Source organism: Thermoascus crustaceus (assembly GCF_041956765.1).
Source record: "Thermoascus crustaceus strain CBS 181.67 unplaced genomic scaffold VTN00scaffold_1, whole genome shotgun sequence".
In the NCBI taxonomy this organism is placed as follows: Eukaryota; Fungi; Ascomycota; class Eurotiomycetes; order Eurotiales; family Thermoascaceae; genus Thermoascus; species Thermoascus crustaceus.
Genome location: NW_027192527.1, coordinates 1488822 through 1505224, shown reverse-complemented (window position 1 = coordinate 1505224; position 16403 = coordinate 1488822). Strand labels below are relative to the sequence as shown.

At 53.4% G+C, this 16403-nt stretch overlaps 6 protein-coding genes across 6 annotated transcripts; 4 read left to right on the top strand and 2 right to left on the bottom strand.

Moving 5' to 3' along the window:
* Positions 1 to 531: 531 nt before the first annotated feature.
* VTN00DRAFT_523 (uncharacterized protein) lies at positions 532 to 2534 on the top strand (the record flags this gene model as incomplete). Its single annotated transcript, XM_069431738.1, has 2 exons — positions 532 to 943; positions 1006 to 2534. 2 exons carry the CDS (start codon positions 532 to 534, stop codon positions 2532 to 2534), a joined length of 1941 nt encoding a protein of 646 aa, XP_069291231.1.
* Positions 2535 to 3292: 758 nt separating this feature from the next.
* VTN00DRAFT_522 (uncharacterized protein) lies at positions 3293 to 4081 on the top strand (the record flags this gene model as incomplete). The annotated part of the gene is made up of 1 exon (XM_069431727.1): positions 3293 to 4081. The coding sequence occupies one exon, from the start codon at positions 3293 to 3295 to the stop codon at positions 4079 to 4081; it is 789 nt and encodes a 262-aa protein (XP_069291230.1).
* Positions 4082 to 6232: 2151 nt separating this feature from the next.
* Positions 6233 to 6723, top strand: VTN00DRAFT_521 (uncharacterized protein; the record flags this gene model as incomplete). Its single annotated transcript, XM_069431716.1, has 3 exons — positions 6233 to 6282; positions 6395 to 6479; positions 6580 to 6723. 3 exons carry the CDS (start codon positions 6233 to 6235, stop codon positions 6721 to 6723), a joined length of 279 nt encoding a protein of 92 aa, XP_069291229.1.
* Positions 6724 to 7414: 691 nt separating this feature from the next.
* On the bottom strand, positions 7415 to 10039 carry VTN00DRAFT_520 (uncharacterized protein; the record flags this gene model as incomplete). The annotated part of the gene is made up of 5 exons (XM_069431706.1): positions 7415 to 8005; positions 8066 to 8391; positions 8448 to 8556; positions 8634 to 9717; positions 9777 to 10039. The coding sequence occupies 5 exons, from the start codon at positions 10037 to 10039 to the stop codon at positions 7415 to 7417; spliced, it is 2373 nt and encodes a 790-aa protein (XP_069291228.1).
* A 1193-nt stretch (positions 10040 to 11232) lies between these two features.
* Positions 11233 to 12449, top strand: VTN00DRAFT_519 (uncharacterized protein; the record flags this gene model as incomplete). The annotated part of the gene is made up of 3 exons (XM_069431695.1): positions 11233 to 11244; positions 11354 to 12324; positions 12383 to 12449. 3 exons carry the CDS (start codon positions 11233 to 11235, stop codon positions 12447 to 12449), a joined length of 1050 nt encoding a protein of 349 aa, XP_069291227.1.
* Positions 12450 to 12999: 550 nt separating this feature from the next.
* On the bottom strand, positions 13000 to 14646 carry VTN00DRAFT_518 (uncharacterized protein; the record flags this gene model as incomplete). Its single annotated transcript, XM_069431684.1, has 2 exons — positions 13000 to 14003; positions 14091 to 14646. 2 exons carry the CDS (start codon positions 14644 to 14646, stop codon positions 13000 to 13002), a joined length of 1560 nt encoding a protein of 519 aa, XP_069291226.1.
* Positions 14647 to 16403: the final 1757 nt, after the last annotated feature.

The window sequence follows — 16403 nt, the reverse complement described above, 5'->3', positions numbered from 1 at the left end:
AAGAAAACCCAACTCCGCCTCATCTTCGCTGCTCAAAAATAATTATTCCATACAGGGAAAAGGAGCATTGCGTATCATCTACTAGCAGCCATATCAATGACTGATCACAGGCTTTGGACGACAGCTTTTCCCCACTCCCCTCCAGTTCAAGTACCTAACTACGAACAGTTGCAGCGACTACACGTGGTCCCACATTAGACGACCACCGCACGCTGCTATCCAGCTACTCATCGATGAGGCAGAACTATCCAGCAATAGAGCCAACGATAACTACCACTGACAGCAAATTCTATAGTGTGTTGTCTCATCACCACGCATGTCATGCCCAGTTTGGAGCGTAATGGATCGCCTCACCGTGTGCGGAGTTCTGGCGACCTCGGGACAATTCATGGGTACTTATAATGAGGCATCGTCTGCTGGTATCCAGGCCAGCGTGACAAGACACAGAGCACGGTCCCGCTTTACGGTTTTCTGTATGAGTCTGGTTGAAGAGCTATAGACATTGTGGTCTGGGACTCTTTGGAACTTCCAATGATGTCCACTTCCTACCTTCAGGTGAACACCTCACTTCCACAAGACTCGATATGGCGCGGAGTCAGCCAGCAGACGTTGCGGCAAAACGTCGTCGCCCTTGAAGATCAGGCCGTATACCAGGGTTTAGGAAAACAAATAGCGGCTTCAGAGAAGCACTGGGAGAAGAAAAGACGCGAGTTGTCCTCTCTTGAATACCAGCTGCCTCTGGCCGTCGAGCAGCGACTGGCAGACGACTTTGCCTTCCTCGCCGCTGCGGAACCGGGTGCGAGAGCAACCTCTGCGGTCTGTATAGAAGAGGCATCGAATCCTGAGGGCTTGGTCGTCCGACTTGCTGCAAATGGAGGCGTATCTCTGGCAGTGCGGGAAGCTATCGAAAGGATCTTGGATGTTCTCGTTAATTATGTTCAGAGTTAGTCAACCTCTCAATGCCGCTTTGAAGTCCATTTCTTTAACCTCATTATGTACCATTAGGACTATCCCGAGAAGACTGCGCAATGGCTTTGCTCGACCTAGTCGTCGGGCTGAATCGAGAACGGATCCATGCGTACCTCCGATCGAGTCATCACCAGAAACGACGCAAGAATCCACTTCGGCCGCTTTACCAAGAAATAGATCGTGCTACGTCCACCCCGCCTGCTGCAGACTCCCAATGTTGCTATCCCTCCATCGCAGATGGACTATATAACAAGTTGGTTGACCTGTCGGTAAACTACCGATCTATCGACGACCCATCGAATCAGGCCGCAGAAGATGAGATCGATATCCTCAAGACCATCGCGCGCAAGAGTAATGACGTCTACGCTTGGTGGAGCAATCACATCATCCCTTCACATCCCGACGAAACCTGCTGTTTCAACAGGGCGCCAGTCCGAGAAATCGCTAACATCGGACGATACTGGAGCCTCTGCCTCGATCTTGCCTACGCAGCCAGAAAGTATCGCAAGTTGTTTACAAATATCGACCTGGAGATATTACCTCCATATCGGCCGCTCCCCTCCAACATAACATGGCTCCCCAATCGCCCGGTCCTCTGCACCGTCCACGCAGAGGTGCAGATGGTAGCGCTCTACGAAAGTGACGACAACGGCGTGTATAAACTTCCCCGGGTGATCGGGTCAAGCAAACCACCCTGCTACCTCTGCGACTCGTTCATCCGGTGTCATGGCGTGTTTCTTCTCTCGCAACAGACACGCGGAAAGCTCCACGATCGGTGGATAGTACCCGATCTGGCTGACTACAGTGTCTCGGGACTGAAAAGACTTCGCACAGCGCTGGTGGCGATGAACACTGAGCTTAAGCGTGCTCTCTTCTCAGGCACGCATGCTCAGGAAGAGCCTCAGCGCAAAAGCACGTTCATGAATTGGCTGGACTTCCGTCCTCTGTGGCCTTCATCATTCAGTCCACAGCGTGCCAACTCGCCTGCCCGTTCCACGACATCCACTGCCAGCAGCAGGAGCAGCAGCAGAAGAAGCGTCTCATCCAGGATGACCAGCACCTCCGACACAAGCAGCTATAAAACGACTCCCCTGTCATCTACCACCTCTTTCATGCCATCTGATACCCGAACACCACCGACAGTCTTTTCATCGTCCGAGGTAGCACCATCAGCGTCAAGAGCAGCAAGATCAACAACATCAACATCCGTCTCATCCGTCTCAACCTCCTCTTCATCCTCGCTCTCCTCAGCCTCCTCCACCAACTTCCTCGACAGCGAAGACCTCTTCACCGGCCAGACCATCGACAAGGACACCGTCCTCCACGTCATGGCCAACCGGACGTGGATGGAGTTCGAGATAGAGGGGCCCAAACGGGGCAAGGTGGCGGTACGACCTCGGCCTCCGCCCGACGGGTCGCCGATCGACTGCGTCGTCGAGCTGGACGAGGCGAAAGGGGAAACCACCTCGATCCGTGTGGAGAGGCAGGGGAGGGGTAAGCGTGTGAATCTGGAGTTGGTGCATCCGTCCCGCAGGCCGGTGTTTGTGACGTTGGAGTGGTTGTGAGAATGTACCAGTATGTATATTGAGTACTTACCTGCATGTGCAGGATGTATCCAGAATATATGTCCATGATGTATATACTAGGAAAGGTTATATAATTATCTATAATGTATACAGAATATGGATTTCATTTAATGCCATATATCGCAAGCGTGTCAGCAGATTCCATCCATAGTTAATTCGTCAGTAGTCCACGCCACACATAGTACAGACAGTACATGGAGTACACGACCAAACCCCGCAAGCAGGAACCATGTCTTGTCTTGGGGACCAAAGCTAAAGACAAAAAAAAATTCTATAACCATTATTTATTTGTTTAAACCTCACTTTCACCTCCGGTATCTCCGCCATCTTTCTGTGGCCGGGAGACGGTCACATCGGAGTTGAGAGCGGAGCGGAACTATGCATAGTGATCATATAAGGACCTACCCAGATAGGGATATAGATCCTCACCATCACGCGTAGGTGGTATGTATTTGCGAGTTTTCTTTTGTATAATGCATGGGCTAAAAAAAGTATGTAGATTAGTGCTGAGGTAGGTGTTTATAGAAGTATGTACATACAGAACATACTATATAAAAAGGAACGTTTTCCCCAGTCCGTTACTGCGAGGAGTAATATTGTTCTATTCAATCAATCAATTAATCCCTAAATAAGAGATTCATATACTCTTCCCACCTCTTTCAGATCAATATCCATATCCATCTTCTCCAATCCAACGAAAAGAAAGAAAGAAAGAAAGAAAGAAAGAAAAAACAACCATGACCACCACCCAAACCATCGTCCTCATCACCGGCGCCACGCAAGGCATCGGCCTCAAAATCGCCAGACAGCTCTGCGCCTCTCACCCAGACTACCTCATCCTCCTGAGCGCCTGCGACCCCGAACGCGGCGCGCAAGCTGCCGCCTCTATCCAGCAATCAACCGGACACGAAGCCATCGAGCCCATCACCATCGACGTGACATCGGACACCTCCATCGCAGAAGCAGCCAGGCACTTCGCTACAAAATACGGCTCGCTCGACGTCCTGATCAACAACGCGGGGATCAATAATGAAGTCCTGGGCCGCGACTCCGGCCGCTCCTCCCTCCGGGATATATACCGGGAAGCGTACGACGTGAACGTCTTCGGCGCCGCGATGACCACGGAGGCGTTCATCCCGTTGCTCTTCAAATCAAACACCAAATCCAGTAATCCACCACGAGTCGTCTTCGTCTCCTCACACACCGGCTCCCTAGCTCTCCGATCCGATCCCACTGCCTCCTCCCGAGGTGTATGGTACACCCGACTCCACACACCCACGTGCCCGATCTACCGGAGCAGCAAAGCGGCGCTGAACATGCTGACGCTGCACTACGCGACGCGGTTCGAGGGCGAGGGGTGGAAGGTGAATGCGAGCTGTCCGAATCTGACGGCAACGGGGTCCAGCGGCGGGGTGGGGAGGCCAGTGGGGGAGTCGGCGAGGAATGTTGTCCGGTTGGCGACGTTGGGAGGGGAGGGGGAGACAGGGACGTATTCGGATGAAGAAATGGGATGTCCTGAGATATAACCGTCCAGGTTTCTAGATCCCTCGAATCTAGAAACCTGGACAGCTATTCGGCAAGATCTCAGAATAAATAGCCAATCCAACCACCTAAGATGCAGTAGCCGTTGTGCTAGATGTTAAAATGACTTTATTTTATCGGCAGGATATTCTCGATATTGAAGCCCCTGCGGAAGCTAACTAACCGTCTAACCGTTCAACAACCAAGTTAATCCGTTTCGGCTTTGAAGAATAATGGTCTGAGAAAAAAAGGAGTTAGTTTATAAAGCGCTGTTTTCGAGCCAAGGAAATTCCAACTAGGGATCGAAACATACCAGCCTCCGATTCCGGACCTATGTAGATACCTTGTTTATTGTTCATCCAAGCCCAAAATCCTGCGTTCACATTCACGTTCATCATCAGCATCAAGATAATCCTGCATAGCTGTGCAGATTCACGAGTTAAGGTATTTACCTTCATCATTATCAGCCGGTCTCAACACGATCCTCCGCCTCCCATCTTTATCACAGATCGGCCGAGCATTCCAATACCCCCGGTACCGTTTATACTCATCAACAAAGAGACAATCCAACTTGCCATTCGAGTAGCTACCCAACAACACGCGACCGGTGGTGGTAGTCTGATGATGACGATGACGATGACCATCTTTATCTTTATCTTTACTCTTGACCTCCCACACGGTGTGGTTGAGGGGTCGAAAACGTGGCTGCCCCTTCTTCCCCTTCCCATCCTTGCTATCTATCATTTCCAAGAACTAACCACGCCATTTCATTATCATATTTCTTGAGATGGACTGCCTTGCTGTCCTCAGGATCCTCGACGGGACTCGCGACGAGTCGGAAGTCGTACGGGAGAGAATCGCAAGGATCACGATTCAGCCCCAGGCTCAAAAAATGCTCTCTTTACAAGAAGCTGTCTTGCCCTGGCCATCATCACCCAACAAAGGTGGCAGTTTTCCTCCCAACTTACGCGACTGCCCAGGCGGGGGAACGGTCGCGACGCACCGCGTGTCGTTGGTGAAGCGCTGTTCACCGAAACACAGCGTGGTCCGTTTCCCGGACGATGCGGCGGTCGTCCTGGTGCAGCGGCTGCAGCAGAGATGGCGTCTCCATCGGAAGGAGAACCAGTTGATGTTGTGGCACTTGACGGTGATGGGGAGTTCGTCTGGGGATGAGGTGAGGAATGAGCAGCGGGTTTCGCCGGTGGTCCAGGAGGAGAAGGAGCAGGAGTCGCCGGGGGACTTTTTTTTTGGTTCGGTGTCAGGCTTAGGTAGATAGGTAATATTTGATTCTCTCGTTGGGACAGGGGAAAAGCCTGAGCATGAACCGGAGCGGCTTGAAGGATGAGGATAAATGGTATCGCGTACTCGAGGATGAAAAGAGATGAGAGTCGCATGTTTGTTTTCAATAACTATTGAGCATATAAATTCGACCTCTATGATACTCTAAAGACAAGCATTGGAAAACTGCATATGATAGCATACCTAACCTATATCATGTCTCTAGGGCTACCTAGGTAGGGAGGTAAGAAGCAGGTAGATTAGGCAGATTAGACATAGACCGGATGCTATCTGACCAGGTGAAAAGCCTGCATGTCAACATTTGATGATTCATGAGGTCATTCTCACTGTTACTGATGTCCCATTCCACGTTAGATTTACAGACAACATAGTAATGCACACTAGGTTTGGTGTACCTGTCCATCTACCAGTACCAAGATCTTGAAGTTTATTTTTCCAACTAGGTAGTCACCACTGGCAACCAATTCCGTATACAGTACGTCGTACGAAAAAAAAAAAGGCCTATTCCAATACAAGACTTCCCTGCCCCGGGGTCTGCATCCAAGCAGATAGAATAGAATAGATATGGTTCAGCGTCTGGTCAAAGACAAAGACAAGGACACGGCGATAAGAAGCCCTTATCTCCGATAAAACAATGCAATGCAATGCAATGAAACTTCAACCCCATGTTTCACGTGACCGATAACAAACTAACTCAATCCATCTGTGAATTTTCCCACCCCGATCTCAAGACTGGAAAACTCGACTTCAATCTGCAACTTAAATCGCATACGTTGGATAAATATTCTGAGTCCCTCCCGCACTGACCTGCACTCATCTATTATACCCCTACATAATCTACCTACTTACCGAACGCGATGGCCCAAGGCGAGATCAAAAAGAAGCCCGCGGCTTCGTCGTCTAAGCGGTACGTTCATGTCCATAATACCTAACATGCGACTCTCTCTCTCCCCCTGAAGGATAGCATTGTTTGGAATTCCCTGATTGATATCATCTGACATGGATTTCTTTTTTAACAGCCCCACCGCCCTCGGCCCCAAAAGAGGCGCGCGACAAATCGCCCCCAAGAAGCCTGCGCTTGTCAAGCAGGCTAAGATGACCAAGGTATGACATGCATGCAACCCCTTTGTGTGGGAAATTGCATTCTGTTTCTATGGGATTGATAGGTTATTTTGCTGATACTGACGGTTGCTTACTACTCTAGAAACTCTCCGCCGGTCTAATCGCAAAGACGGAGCGAAGCCTCGCCGAGCGCGCGGGACACCTGGAGCTCCTCGCGGGCGGGAAGAAGGACAAGAAGAAGGAGAATGGCAAGAACAATGACAAGGGAGGGAACAACAAGAAGTGAGGTGGAATCGTTTGAGCTAGGTGGTTGGTTGGTCGATTCGCTCGTCTTGGTCTCGACCGACCGATCGATCATGTTCAAATTTGCTGCCATCGGCAAGACTTGTCTTGACTCTCCTGGGTTTGCTTGCCCCATATGAACCGGGGGGAAACCAATGACGTAGATGAGGCATCTCATCCGCCATGGAAGAGGATCAGCCCCTCACGAGCTTTGCTCCTTGATTCTTCGTTCCGGACCGCACCCCGACCCGTCTAAGATGGACCGAAACATGGAAGTGAGCTGGCATTCGCAAAATGATGTGCACCTCAGACCCATCTCTTGCATACGAAAGGAGGGGGACACTTGTTTCCATACAAAAGATGGATATGATTGACGAACATGCGCATGTACCGAGATACCCTGTCATAGACTATGTTCACTGTTCGCTTGAATGAGAGAGGAGAGTAATATACAAAATCACCGAACAATCATAAACAACATCCAAAAGGTTAGAAAAGTCTAGATGACAGTGGATGGATGTATGCATCATATTCACAAACATGACATTGAAGCATCCGACCACAGATCGCCTGTATGTCCAATATTATATCCAAGAGATCCAAGAAAAAAATCTCATAAGTCATTACTAAATACATCTCGCAGTCAGGGGTATCTCAAACAATTTCGCTAAATAAAGAAATGGCCTCGCCCGGTCTTAGAACTTCGCAACACGGCTCGGAACACCTGCTTGCTCGATCAGGTCCTTGCCCCTCTCCATCCATTTCTGGAAGCCGCTATCTGTCGGGTCCGCGGGGAAGTCATCCCAGATCGGCTTCTCCGCATCCGCGTAGGTTGACCACACGCCCTTGGGAACGTCCGACGACGACCAGGAACGAAGCTTGGCCAGAACGCTGGTGTAGTACACGTACAGGATCCTGCAGAGCAGCTCCACACGGTCCACGTAGTGTTGCTTGCTTGGATCCGGTTCGGCACCGCCGTCACCAAGACGTTTCCACCAGGAGACCCGCCAACGGAGGGAAAGAAGGATGTGACCCAGTTCGTCCAGGAATCGCAGGTGCGCCTCGTGGGAGATTCTCTTCCACTTGATGTTGTAGAAGTCACGTTCCAGCTTTCGGAACCCTTCGACCTCCAGCATGCGGCAGAAGATACGCGACAACTGAGCGGCTAGCAAAATCTCCTTCCGATCTTCGGGGTTGTTGACGTCCATAGGACGTTCTTGGCCGTCCGGCCCCACGAAGCTGTACGCTGCGCGACTAGGCATGTTGTTCCACTGCGAAAGCAGAGCCTGTTGAGGGCAACATTAGTTTGTTATTCCACCCTCAACCTCAGATCGGGCAAGACTCACAAAGATGTTGTTCATGGGATCACAGTCTTTGACGCAGCTTAGCCAATTCTTAGACCTATCCTTGGATTCGATTATTCGACGATCGATAAATTCTAGGAAAGTCGACTGGGAGTTGCCGTTATATTCGCTCAAGCTTCTCAAGAACTTGTATGTCTCCCCCAAGTCGAGGACATACAGAGAGCCCCAAGCTTGTCTGGCACGGATGTTGAATTTCCCACGGCGTTCGCTAAGGAAAGCTAGGAGGTCATTTAAATCGAACGCAGAAGGGATCTCCATCCGAACTCTGCTGGATCCATTCAGAGTAGGGTGATTGATAGCTCGTTGAGCTGCGGTAGGATACGTTAGCGGAATACAGATGGAACAGGAAACGAAGTTCACGTACAGATATAATTGCACGTCCCGTACTCGACAATACTAGCAAAGCATGCTCGTGCGCAAGGTTGCTCGTGGAGCGTGGGACGGCAGGCCTCACATGGCGAGTTTCCATCGCACTGGGGTTTTTCGTCAGCCTGGCTCGGAGAAAAGTACAGGTTTAAGATGAAGGGAGTCTTCGGAATGATGGACATACCTTTCGCTTGTTCATACGGCACTGCACACACGTGTCCTTGTTCTTTCTTCGCAGACCAGCATTGGCTCGTCCGACCACAGACAGTGGGCCCTTTCGACGGGCACCGCGTGGTGGGGATACAAAGTCTTCAGACGATATCGAGCCGCCTTGCCCGTCTTCCTGTACAATCTGGAGCGGCTTTGGTTGAGGCTGCTGCTCAATGGAAATCGAACTGTTTCGCTGCCTCCGCTTCCTAGCTGCTGCCACAGGCTGAAGAGGAAGCGGCGTGTGACGGATTACGCCACGGTGTGCCATTGAAGTCATACCTCGAGATCCCGAAGAAAGAGCATCCGAACGCGACTTTGGTAGTCCCTGGTTGACGATAAACGCGCCAGTCTTAGGCAGCATCTGCGACATGTCCTCGGGAGAGGCATGATTCCATTGCATGTACTGTGAATTGTCTTCTTTAAGCTGCTGTTCCGTGAAAGCTGGAACGTCGCCATTTGTGGAGGAATATGAATTGTCGAATACGCCAGAAACGTCTTCTGCGACCGACGGGCTCGCTGACCCATTCTGAGAGTGCCTGTTTGTCTGCTGGAAGTCATCACCAAAGCCCATGTCTGGCGAGATCACGGGGAAGGAGGACATCAAGTTTGCAGGAATGTGCATATCAAGTCCCTCAAACCACCCACAACCTGGAAAGTCATTCGGGACCGCTACTCCATCCTCCAGAGATTCCAAGGGCATCGAAACAGGGAATTGCGACTGCGTCGCGGGGCCATTTGATGTGTCTGTCCAGGAGCCGTTCGGATACTGGAAAGCGCGAAATGAGGCGACCTGATCGGACGGGAGGTCTGAATACTCCTGACCATGTTGTATATCCGCCATGTCGTCGACGATCACCGTGTTAGTGGATGTCGCAGTGTCCTTCGCGTAAGGGTAGAAGAGCGGAGCGTCCAATGGTATCCCCACCGCCATTGGATCCTGCATTTGGAATTGTGTCCATTCTTCCTGATGGAAATTGTCATCGGTCGACGACGGGAGGGTCATTGGGCTCACGGTGCCCGAGACGAGGCCGGCATTGTCGCGAAGCTTGTTTTGGTTGCTGTAGGAAAAGACGCCATCAGCATTCATGCCGTCACGGTGGCGGGAGGGAGACGGGACCTGAACTCAGGAGGTTGCGCGTCGCTCGACTGATCGAGCGGAGAGTTTTCATGTTTGGTGTGCGGTCCGCGGAGCGAGCTCAGCTCGACCCCATCCGCATCGCCCTGGCTGGAGTCATGGCTGGAGTCCTGACTGGTGTCCCATTCGGGGGGTTCATGTCCTGATTTTTCCCAGGACGCGAGGGAGAAGTTGCTGTCGGATTGCCATGTGTCGAGGATCTTGGGGTTGATGCCTGGTGCCATTGCAGCGCTCCCACACTCCATCACGAAAGGCGCTCGAAATGGGTGAGGGCAGCGACTCGGGAGGCGGTCAAGGAGTCAACCAGCTGTGCGTCTGCGATACGCTTGGCCTTGGGAAAAAGATGCGCTTCACAGGAGATGCGAAGGTCTATGTATACACGGGCGACGTACGGGGCGGGGAGTTAGGGGCAGGATTCATAAGTCGAGGCCAGTTCCCCACCAAAGAGTTTTGCACGCTGAACCTTGGAGAAGCGCGGGATGCTTGCGTGCGCCGCACCGGCCAACACAGCGCAGAAATCGAGGCCTGGTCTGGGAGTCAAAAACGAGGGGAAAGGAGCGACAAAGAAAAGAAAAACAAGAAAAAGAACGTCTCGAATCGTCTGGATGTGGGATGCGCAGCGAGATGGATGAAACGGGTGACGAGCGTAAGCACCCCAAAAGAGCGGTTCTAGATGCAGCACAGAAAAAAGTCTCTGTCAGCAAGCGCGAGGCGAGGGCAGCAATTGACTCACGCGTCCCCAGGGCGGAGCAACTTGCTCCGTGGAGCGCTAAGCCAGATCAAAGATCAGATCGCTGCCCCAAAGCACGCCCAGACCACGTTGCTGAGCTTCGCGCCCCGCTCCACGCAGAACAGAGCACAGCTTTGTGCATCACAGCTGCAGCAGGCTCAGCCCTAACCCTCGCCGCGAGCCCTCGAGCCCTCGAGCCCGGTGAGACAGGACGAGACGTCGGCCGCTCGCCGTGATTTCATCCGGGCGCGTGTGGCGGACGAGCGCTGCCTCTCACCGGCAGCGGGCGTTCACCGCACTCTCTTTTGGGATTACGGCGGTTTGGTCTGGTCTGGTTCCGTACACAGGACCGTCAGCGATACGTCCAGAAAGGCGGCCTGCGATTGGCCAGTAGCGCCAAGCGGTATGTATGGGTACCGTCCGTACGGGTTCCGCGCCGACTGGCATACCGCGGGCATGGCCGCCTTCCTTGTGTCTTCCCCGATATAGTGACCGCCCGCAGTCTCGACTTCCTTCTCCGGCCTCAATCCTGCCAGGATCTCCATTTCCCCGGCTTTCGTTCGGTACTTGGAGCAAGACTCTGCGCGCAGAGCCTGTTACCCCAGATGCCTATATAATGCGAGGCGTGAGGGAGAGGAGGTCTCCCTCTCCAGCTCCGCCTGCGCGACCTCCAACGCCCTGCTCTGTCCGGTCCACGTCGAGTTCACGATGCATATCCTGGTAAGTCCTTATCCGACATGACCCTCCATTGGGCTGGGGCTGTATGAGTTCTCTTGGCTCCTGTTTACCTTTGCCTCCAAAGTATCAGCCGGACTAATCCCATGTGCAGGTGGTGAACGATGATGGACCGCCTTCGAGGCACCTCTCCCCCTACATACGCCCCTTCGTGGATGCCCTCCAAGATGCCGGCCATCTTGTCTCCGTCGCCGTCCCTGCCGCTTCCCGCTCCTGGATTGGGAAAGCGCATCTAATTGGAGCCTCCCTCAAGGCGACATACGTTCCCTCAGACGCATTCCGCGAAGACGGCACCTGGGATACCTCCGCCCTGCCAGACGCCTCGTCGCAGTCACCAGACTCAGAGCAGCGGGATCACAATAGCAACAATGAGTGGGTAGTCGTCGAGAACGGCACGCCCGCCAGCTGCACCCAGCTGGGCCTCTACCACCTTTTCACCGACCGGGGTCCCATTGACCTAGTGGTCTCGGGGCCTAACCACGGCCGGAATGCCTCCACGATCTACAACCTTTCGTCCGGTACCGTTGGCGGGGCGCTCGAGGCTGCCACCTGCGGGAAGCGGGGTATCGCCCTCTCCTTCGGGAGCAAGGAGGAGCAGAGCATCGAGGTCGTGCGCGCGGCATCCAGACTGTCCGTGCGTCTCATCGAGCACCTCTACCGAAACTGGAATGACGGTGTCGATCTGTATAACTTGAACGTGCCGATGCGCGCGGACGTCGAGAGCCGACCAGTCCGCTGGGCGCGGGCGCTGCCGAACTACTGGTCCAAGGGAAGCCTGTATGCGGAGGCCGAGGTTGGAACTGCTGAGGTCGGAGCCGGAGGAGCCATCTTGCCGAACGGCACCGCAGACATTGGTGCTGCCCCGACGAAACAGGGCATCTTGTCACGGTTCTGGAATAACAATAATACCTCCGCGCCCGTGGTCAATGGCTGCACGCCTCATTCCCAGCCGCAGCTGAAAGAGCGCCACTTCCAGTGGTCGACAGAGCTGTCGGATATTACAAAGAGTCTTCGGGCTGCTGAGGAAGGGACGGATGCGCACACGGTACTGGGTGGATGTACCAGGTAAGCAGACCTCTGCAAGACATAGATGTCTTGACCCACGGTACTGACTTGAAAACAGTGTCACCCCCCTCCTCGCAAATTTCTGGCACCCGCCGGGCTTCAGTGGGGAGTTGAACCTCGATTGATTGACGAGCGAGCTTCGATGAGATACCCGCCACGGTTTTGTTTGTTGTTTAGATTTGGTTGTTGTTGCCTACGGAGGCCAGGTCCGATGCGCCTTCTGTGCACCTCGTAAACTTGACTTGGTTAAACTTAATACGATGATGATATATATAGGAGGTTAATGTCTGACTGCATGCATGCCTTCAATCAGATTTCAGTAATGGTACGAAACTGAGTCTGGAGCTTCGAAGCCTCTCAGGACCGCAGGATGTAATCTGATTTGGTATATTATTATCTCGCTACTACTGTCAGAAATACAGACAGGCAGACACAGACAAGACACAAGACGTGACCAGATACATATACAAACGACGTTGGTGTATCATCACAATAATAATGGGGAATTTGGGAATTTGGTCACATAGCAGGTAGACATGGAAGAGAGAAACACAGCCAAACGCCTCAGAGATTCGATCCGACCCTATCGGATCGAGATGTCTGCAAGCTGGACGGGATTACCAGAATAGGTTAACATCATCTCCATCGGAACAACAGTGTACCTAAGGAACGGGATTACAGCGCCCTCGCAGCCTCCCCCGCCCCACTCTCCACCGACGACGCCTTCTCCGCTCTCATCTTCCCCTTCCCGACGCCTCCCTCGCCAACGCCCATCCGCCGCGCAACGTACCGCTGCGCCACGACCCCGACGGCCAGCGAGAGCGACTCCTCCAGCCACTCGGCCACCCACTCGCGCGGGTCAACGCCGCCGCTCTCGATGATCTCCGCGATCGCCTCGGGGACGACGGCGCGGGGGATGTGTGCGTCTTCGACATTGTCCGGGTCTGCAGAAGCGGGCGCAGGGGCGTCGAGCCAGTCGATCCACCGCTGCGGGACGGATTGGGAGAGGGTGTGGAAGGCGATGCCGTGGATGGGGTCGTGGAGGTAGATGGCGAAGGAGACCTCTTCGTTTTCTTTTTCGTCTTCGACTTCGACGACACCTTGGGAGTTGAAGGTTGATGTTGAGGATGATGGACCTGCCTGGAAGAGATCCTTGGACGCGGTCTGGCTGACGGCCTGGATGGCCAGGAAGATCTCGCTGCTGCGCACGGGGTTCGTCTCGCTCAGAACCTCCGACGCCTGCTTCGCGGCCTCCTCGATCCCGCCCCGCGCGGAGTAGTATTCGTTCGCGTAGGTCTCGGCGCTGGCGCGCGCCAGCTTGGTTGCTTCGACGGCGCCCCGGACGGCGGAGATGTTGCGCAGGTTCCCTGGGGTGACGGTCCGCCACCAGGGACCGTCGTGCCAGCCTGCGGTGCTGGAGGATTGCCCGAATCCGCCGCCGTATTCGGAACCTCGGCGGGGGGCGGATTCCTGGCCCCGCTGGACGACGAGGAGGTCACCGCCCTCGACCTGGGACATGACGCGGGAGAAGACGGAGTAGATCAGAGGGTCCAAGCTCGGGTAGCCGGAGAGGTCGTGCGTGATGTGGATCTGGAGACGCTCGTGCGAGGAGATGGGAGGGGCGAGAGTGTGGATGAGGGAGGTGAACGTTGGGAGCGCAAGCGTTCGCAGCTCGCCGCCTGTAATAGGAGTAGATAGACTTGTCAGCACATGCAAGCAATGTAAATGATTCTTTTTTTTTTTCACAATCAGAGAGAGATATTTACCAAGCTCCCTCAATGCCCCGACATTTCCCTTCACCTGCTGCGCCCACTTCTGGGCCTCTTCGTTCTTCTGGATCTCCTTGACCGCAGCCTCGGCCTGCTTGACAGCCGCGCTGGCCGTCGCAAAAAGACCACCCCACCATCCACCCCCTGAACTCTTGGCGGCCTCCTCCGCTGGTTTCTTCTCAGGTTCCGGTGGTGATTGACCATCCCGCGAGGGCCGTCCGCTCTCCTCCCCGGACTTGCGGGCCGCCGTCTTCTCCTCGCTCGGTCGGCCACCAGTCGGAGGCGTAGCTGACGGTGTCGGTGTCGTCGGCTTGGGCGATCTGGTGGAGGACGATCGACGGTACTCCCCCGATCGACGAGGCGTGTCCAAGCTCGTCCGCTGCGTAGCTAGGTTGTCGAGTTCAGCGAGGAGTTCGTGCTCGGAGTGCTTGGCGGTGGGCGTCGTCGTCGACTTGGAGTTGGAGTTGGGCTCGTCGACCCCGGTGTCGACACCGAGCTGGTCGAATTGAGCGAGAAGCTCATCGCTCGTGGGCTTGTTGCTCTTGGGAGGCATGGTCTAGGTTATATCTGACGTTTCTTGGAGCGCGTTATGTTGGGGGTAGAAAGAAGCAAGGATATGGGGTATATAGTAGAAGTGGATTGGGGGGGGTGCTCTGGTCCACGCGAAAACGCATGAGCACCGGGCGGCCCTAGTGTCGCAGGCGGTGGAGCTTCGGAGAGCTGCCTGTGATGACCTGCGCCAAGAAACCCCGGACGGAGGGCACGGAGCCAGACCGCGCTCAACCTTGGCAAGATGCCTCGGTATCTACGAAGACTGGCAGACAGCCAAGCAGTTTTATCACAGAGGTTAGTATTAGCTTCGTTTGACTTTTTATTGATCAGTGATGTTAGGAAGTCGATGTGGTCGATAGTAGGTATTATTCTCAATCTGTCCATCCAGAAAGGTCCCCGGGAGAAAGTTCTTTTTACCGCGATTGGTCGCCTTGATATACGAGAAACGCGCGGATAGGAGACGGAAGAGCTCTCGGATTAAGTCATCGTGGAAATTTGAAAGCCGTCAGGAAATTCTCGCGGTGAGAAAGTCAGCAGAAGCCGTGGAAGGCAACCGTGTCATTTTATATTTTATCTGGCTGATATGTTGTCATGCCGTCCTTTTCAACGGCTCCTTTGATCTGCGAGCAATTGATCGTAACCAATGGGTCCCATGAGATTGATTTCAGGTCTTTTTGTCTCCCTTGCTTACACTGCGATGGTATTCTGCTGTTGAATGTCGGCACGGAAGCAGAAAGGCTATTTCGCCTACATCATCACAGGTTGTCTTGTTTTATGTAAACCAAGCAATTATTATACACTTGTTTCCCGCTTTCTGCTTGGCACAGATTCTCAGCATTGTATCCAGTATACTAAGAATACGTACGACACAAACGTTGACCTAGAAGAATTTAGGTACCGCGGGGCCTCCGTGCTCCGTCATCCAAGTCCAGAGGGCTATTCTGCTAGCCTTGACATGTAGCAGAGACAGTAACACGACATTCCTTTCAGGCAGCATCGGACGTAAACACATCAGCCGTTCTGTCAGATGCAGCTTAGGAACGCCTGGCAGCTGATATCTCATGTCGTACAACAAGCAGCTGGCTGTCTAGACAGCAACGTGACAATTCTGCATGTCCAGGTCAACCAAAATTCCATACCAGATGCAGCCTGGAACGAGATCGATCATCCATTACATGCATTGCGCAGGCTAAAAATCAGCGCCGGACCGCTATTCTTCGGCACCCACGGGCAAAAGGCACGGGGCTTCCGTAAGGACCCCACAACGAAAAAAGTCAACTGCAAACCCGATTCCTCAATTGGATCGCCCGCAGATCGAAATCGAGATTTCACGATCGATTTCACATGTGGTGCACCGTGCCTGCAGCTGTACTATCAGATCGATCTAACTCTATCGTCTTATTATCTGTTGAGTGATGGGGCGAACGGTAAGGCAAATCGTAGATCAAAATGACAGGTCCAATGGTGGGTCTGGCGGGAAAGATGGATGATGAAATCCGGGATCTGGAAATTCAGTACTGTACAGTACGTGTCTGTATCTCTACTCTCTAGATACCTAGGAGGTATATAGTAATGCAGACTCACCCAGATTTCGTTTACCATAGAATAGAGAAAAGTAGATAGATTCCAGCGATGCGGGATTTTATGTGGGCCTGAGTCTCCGTTTCGGCCCCGCGATCTCCCACCGGCCACGTCCCGACGGACGGGATCCCGCTTTCGGCGCTGCGCCGTGCGAGGGGAAAGGACGTGCTTAAGAAG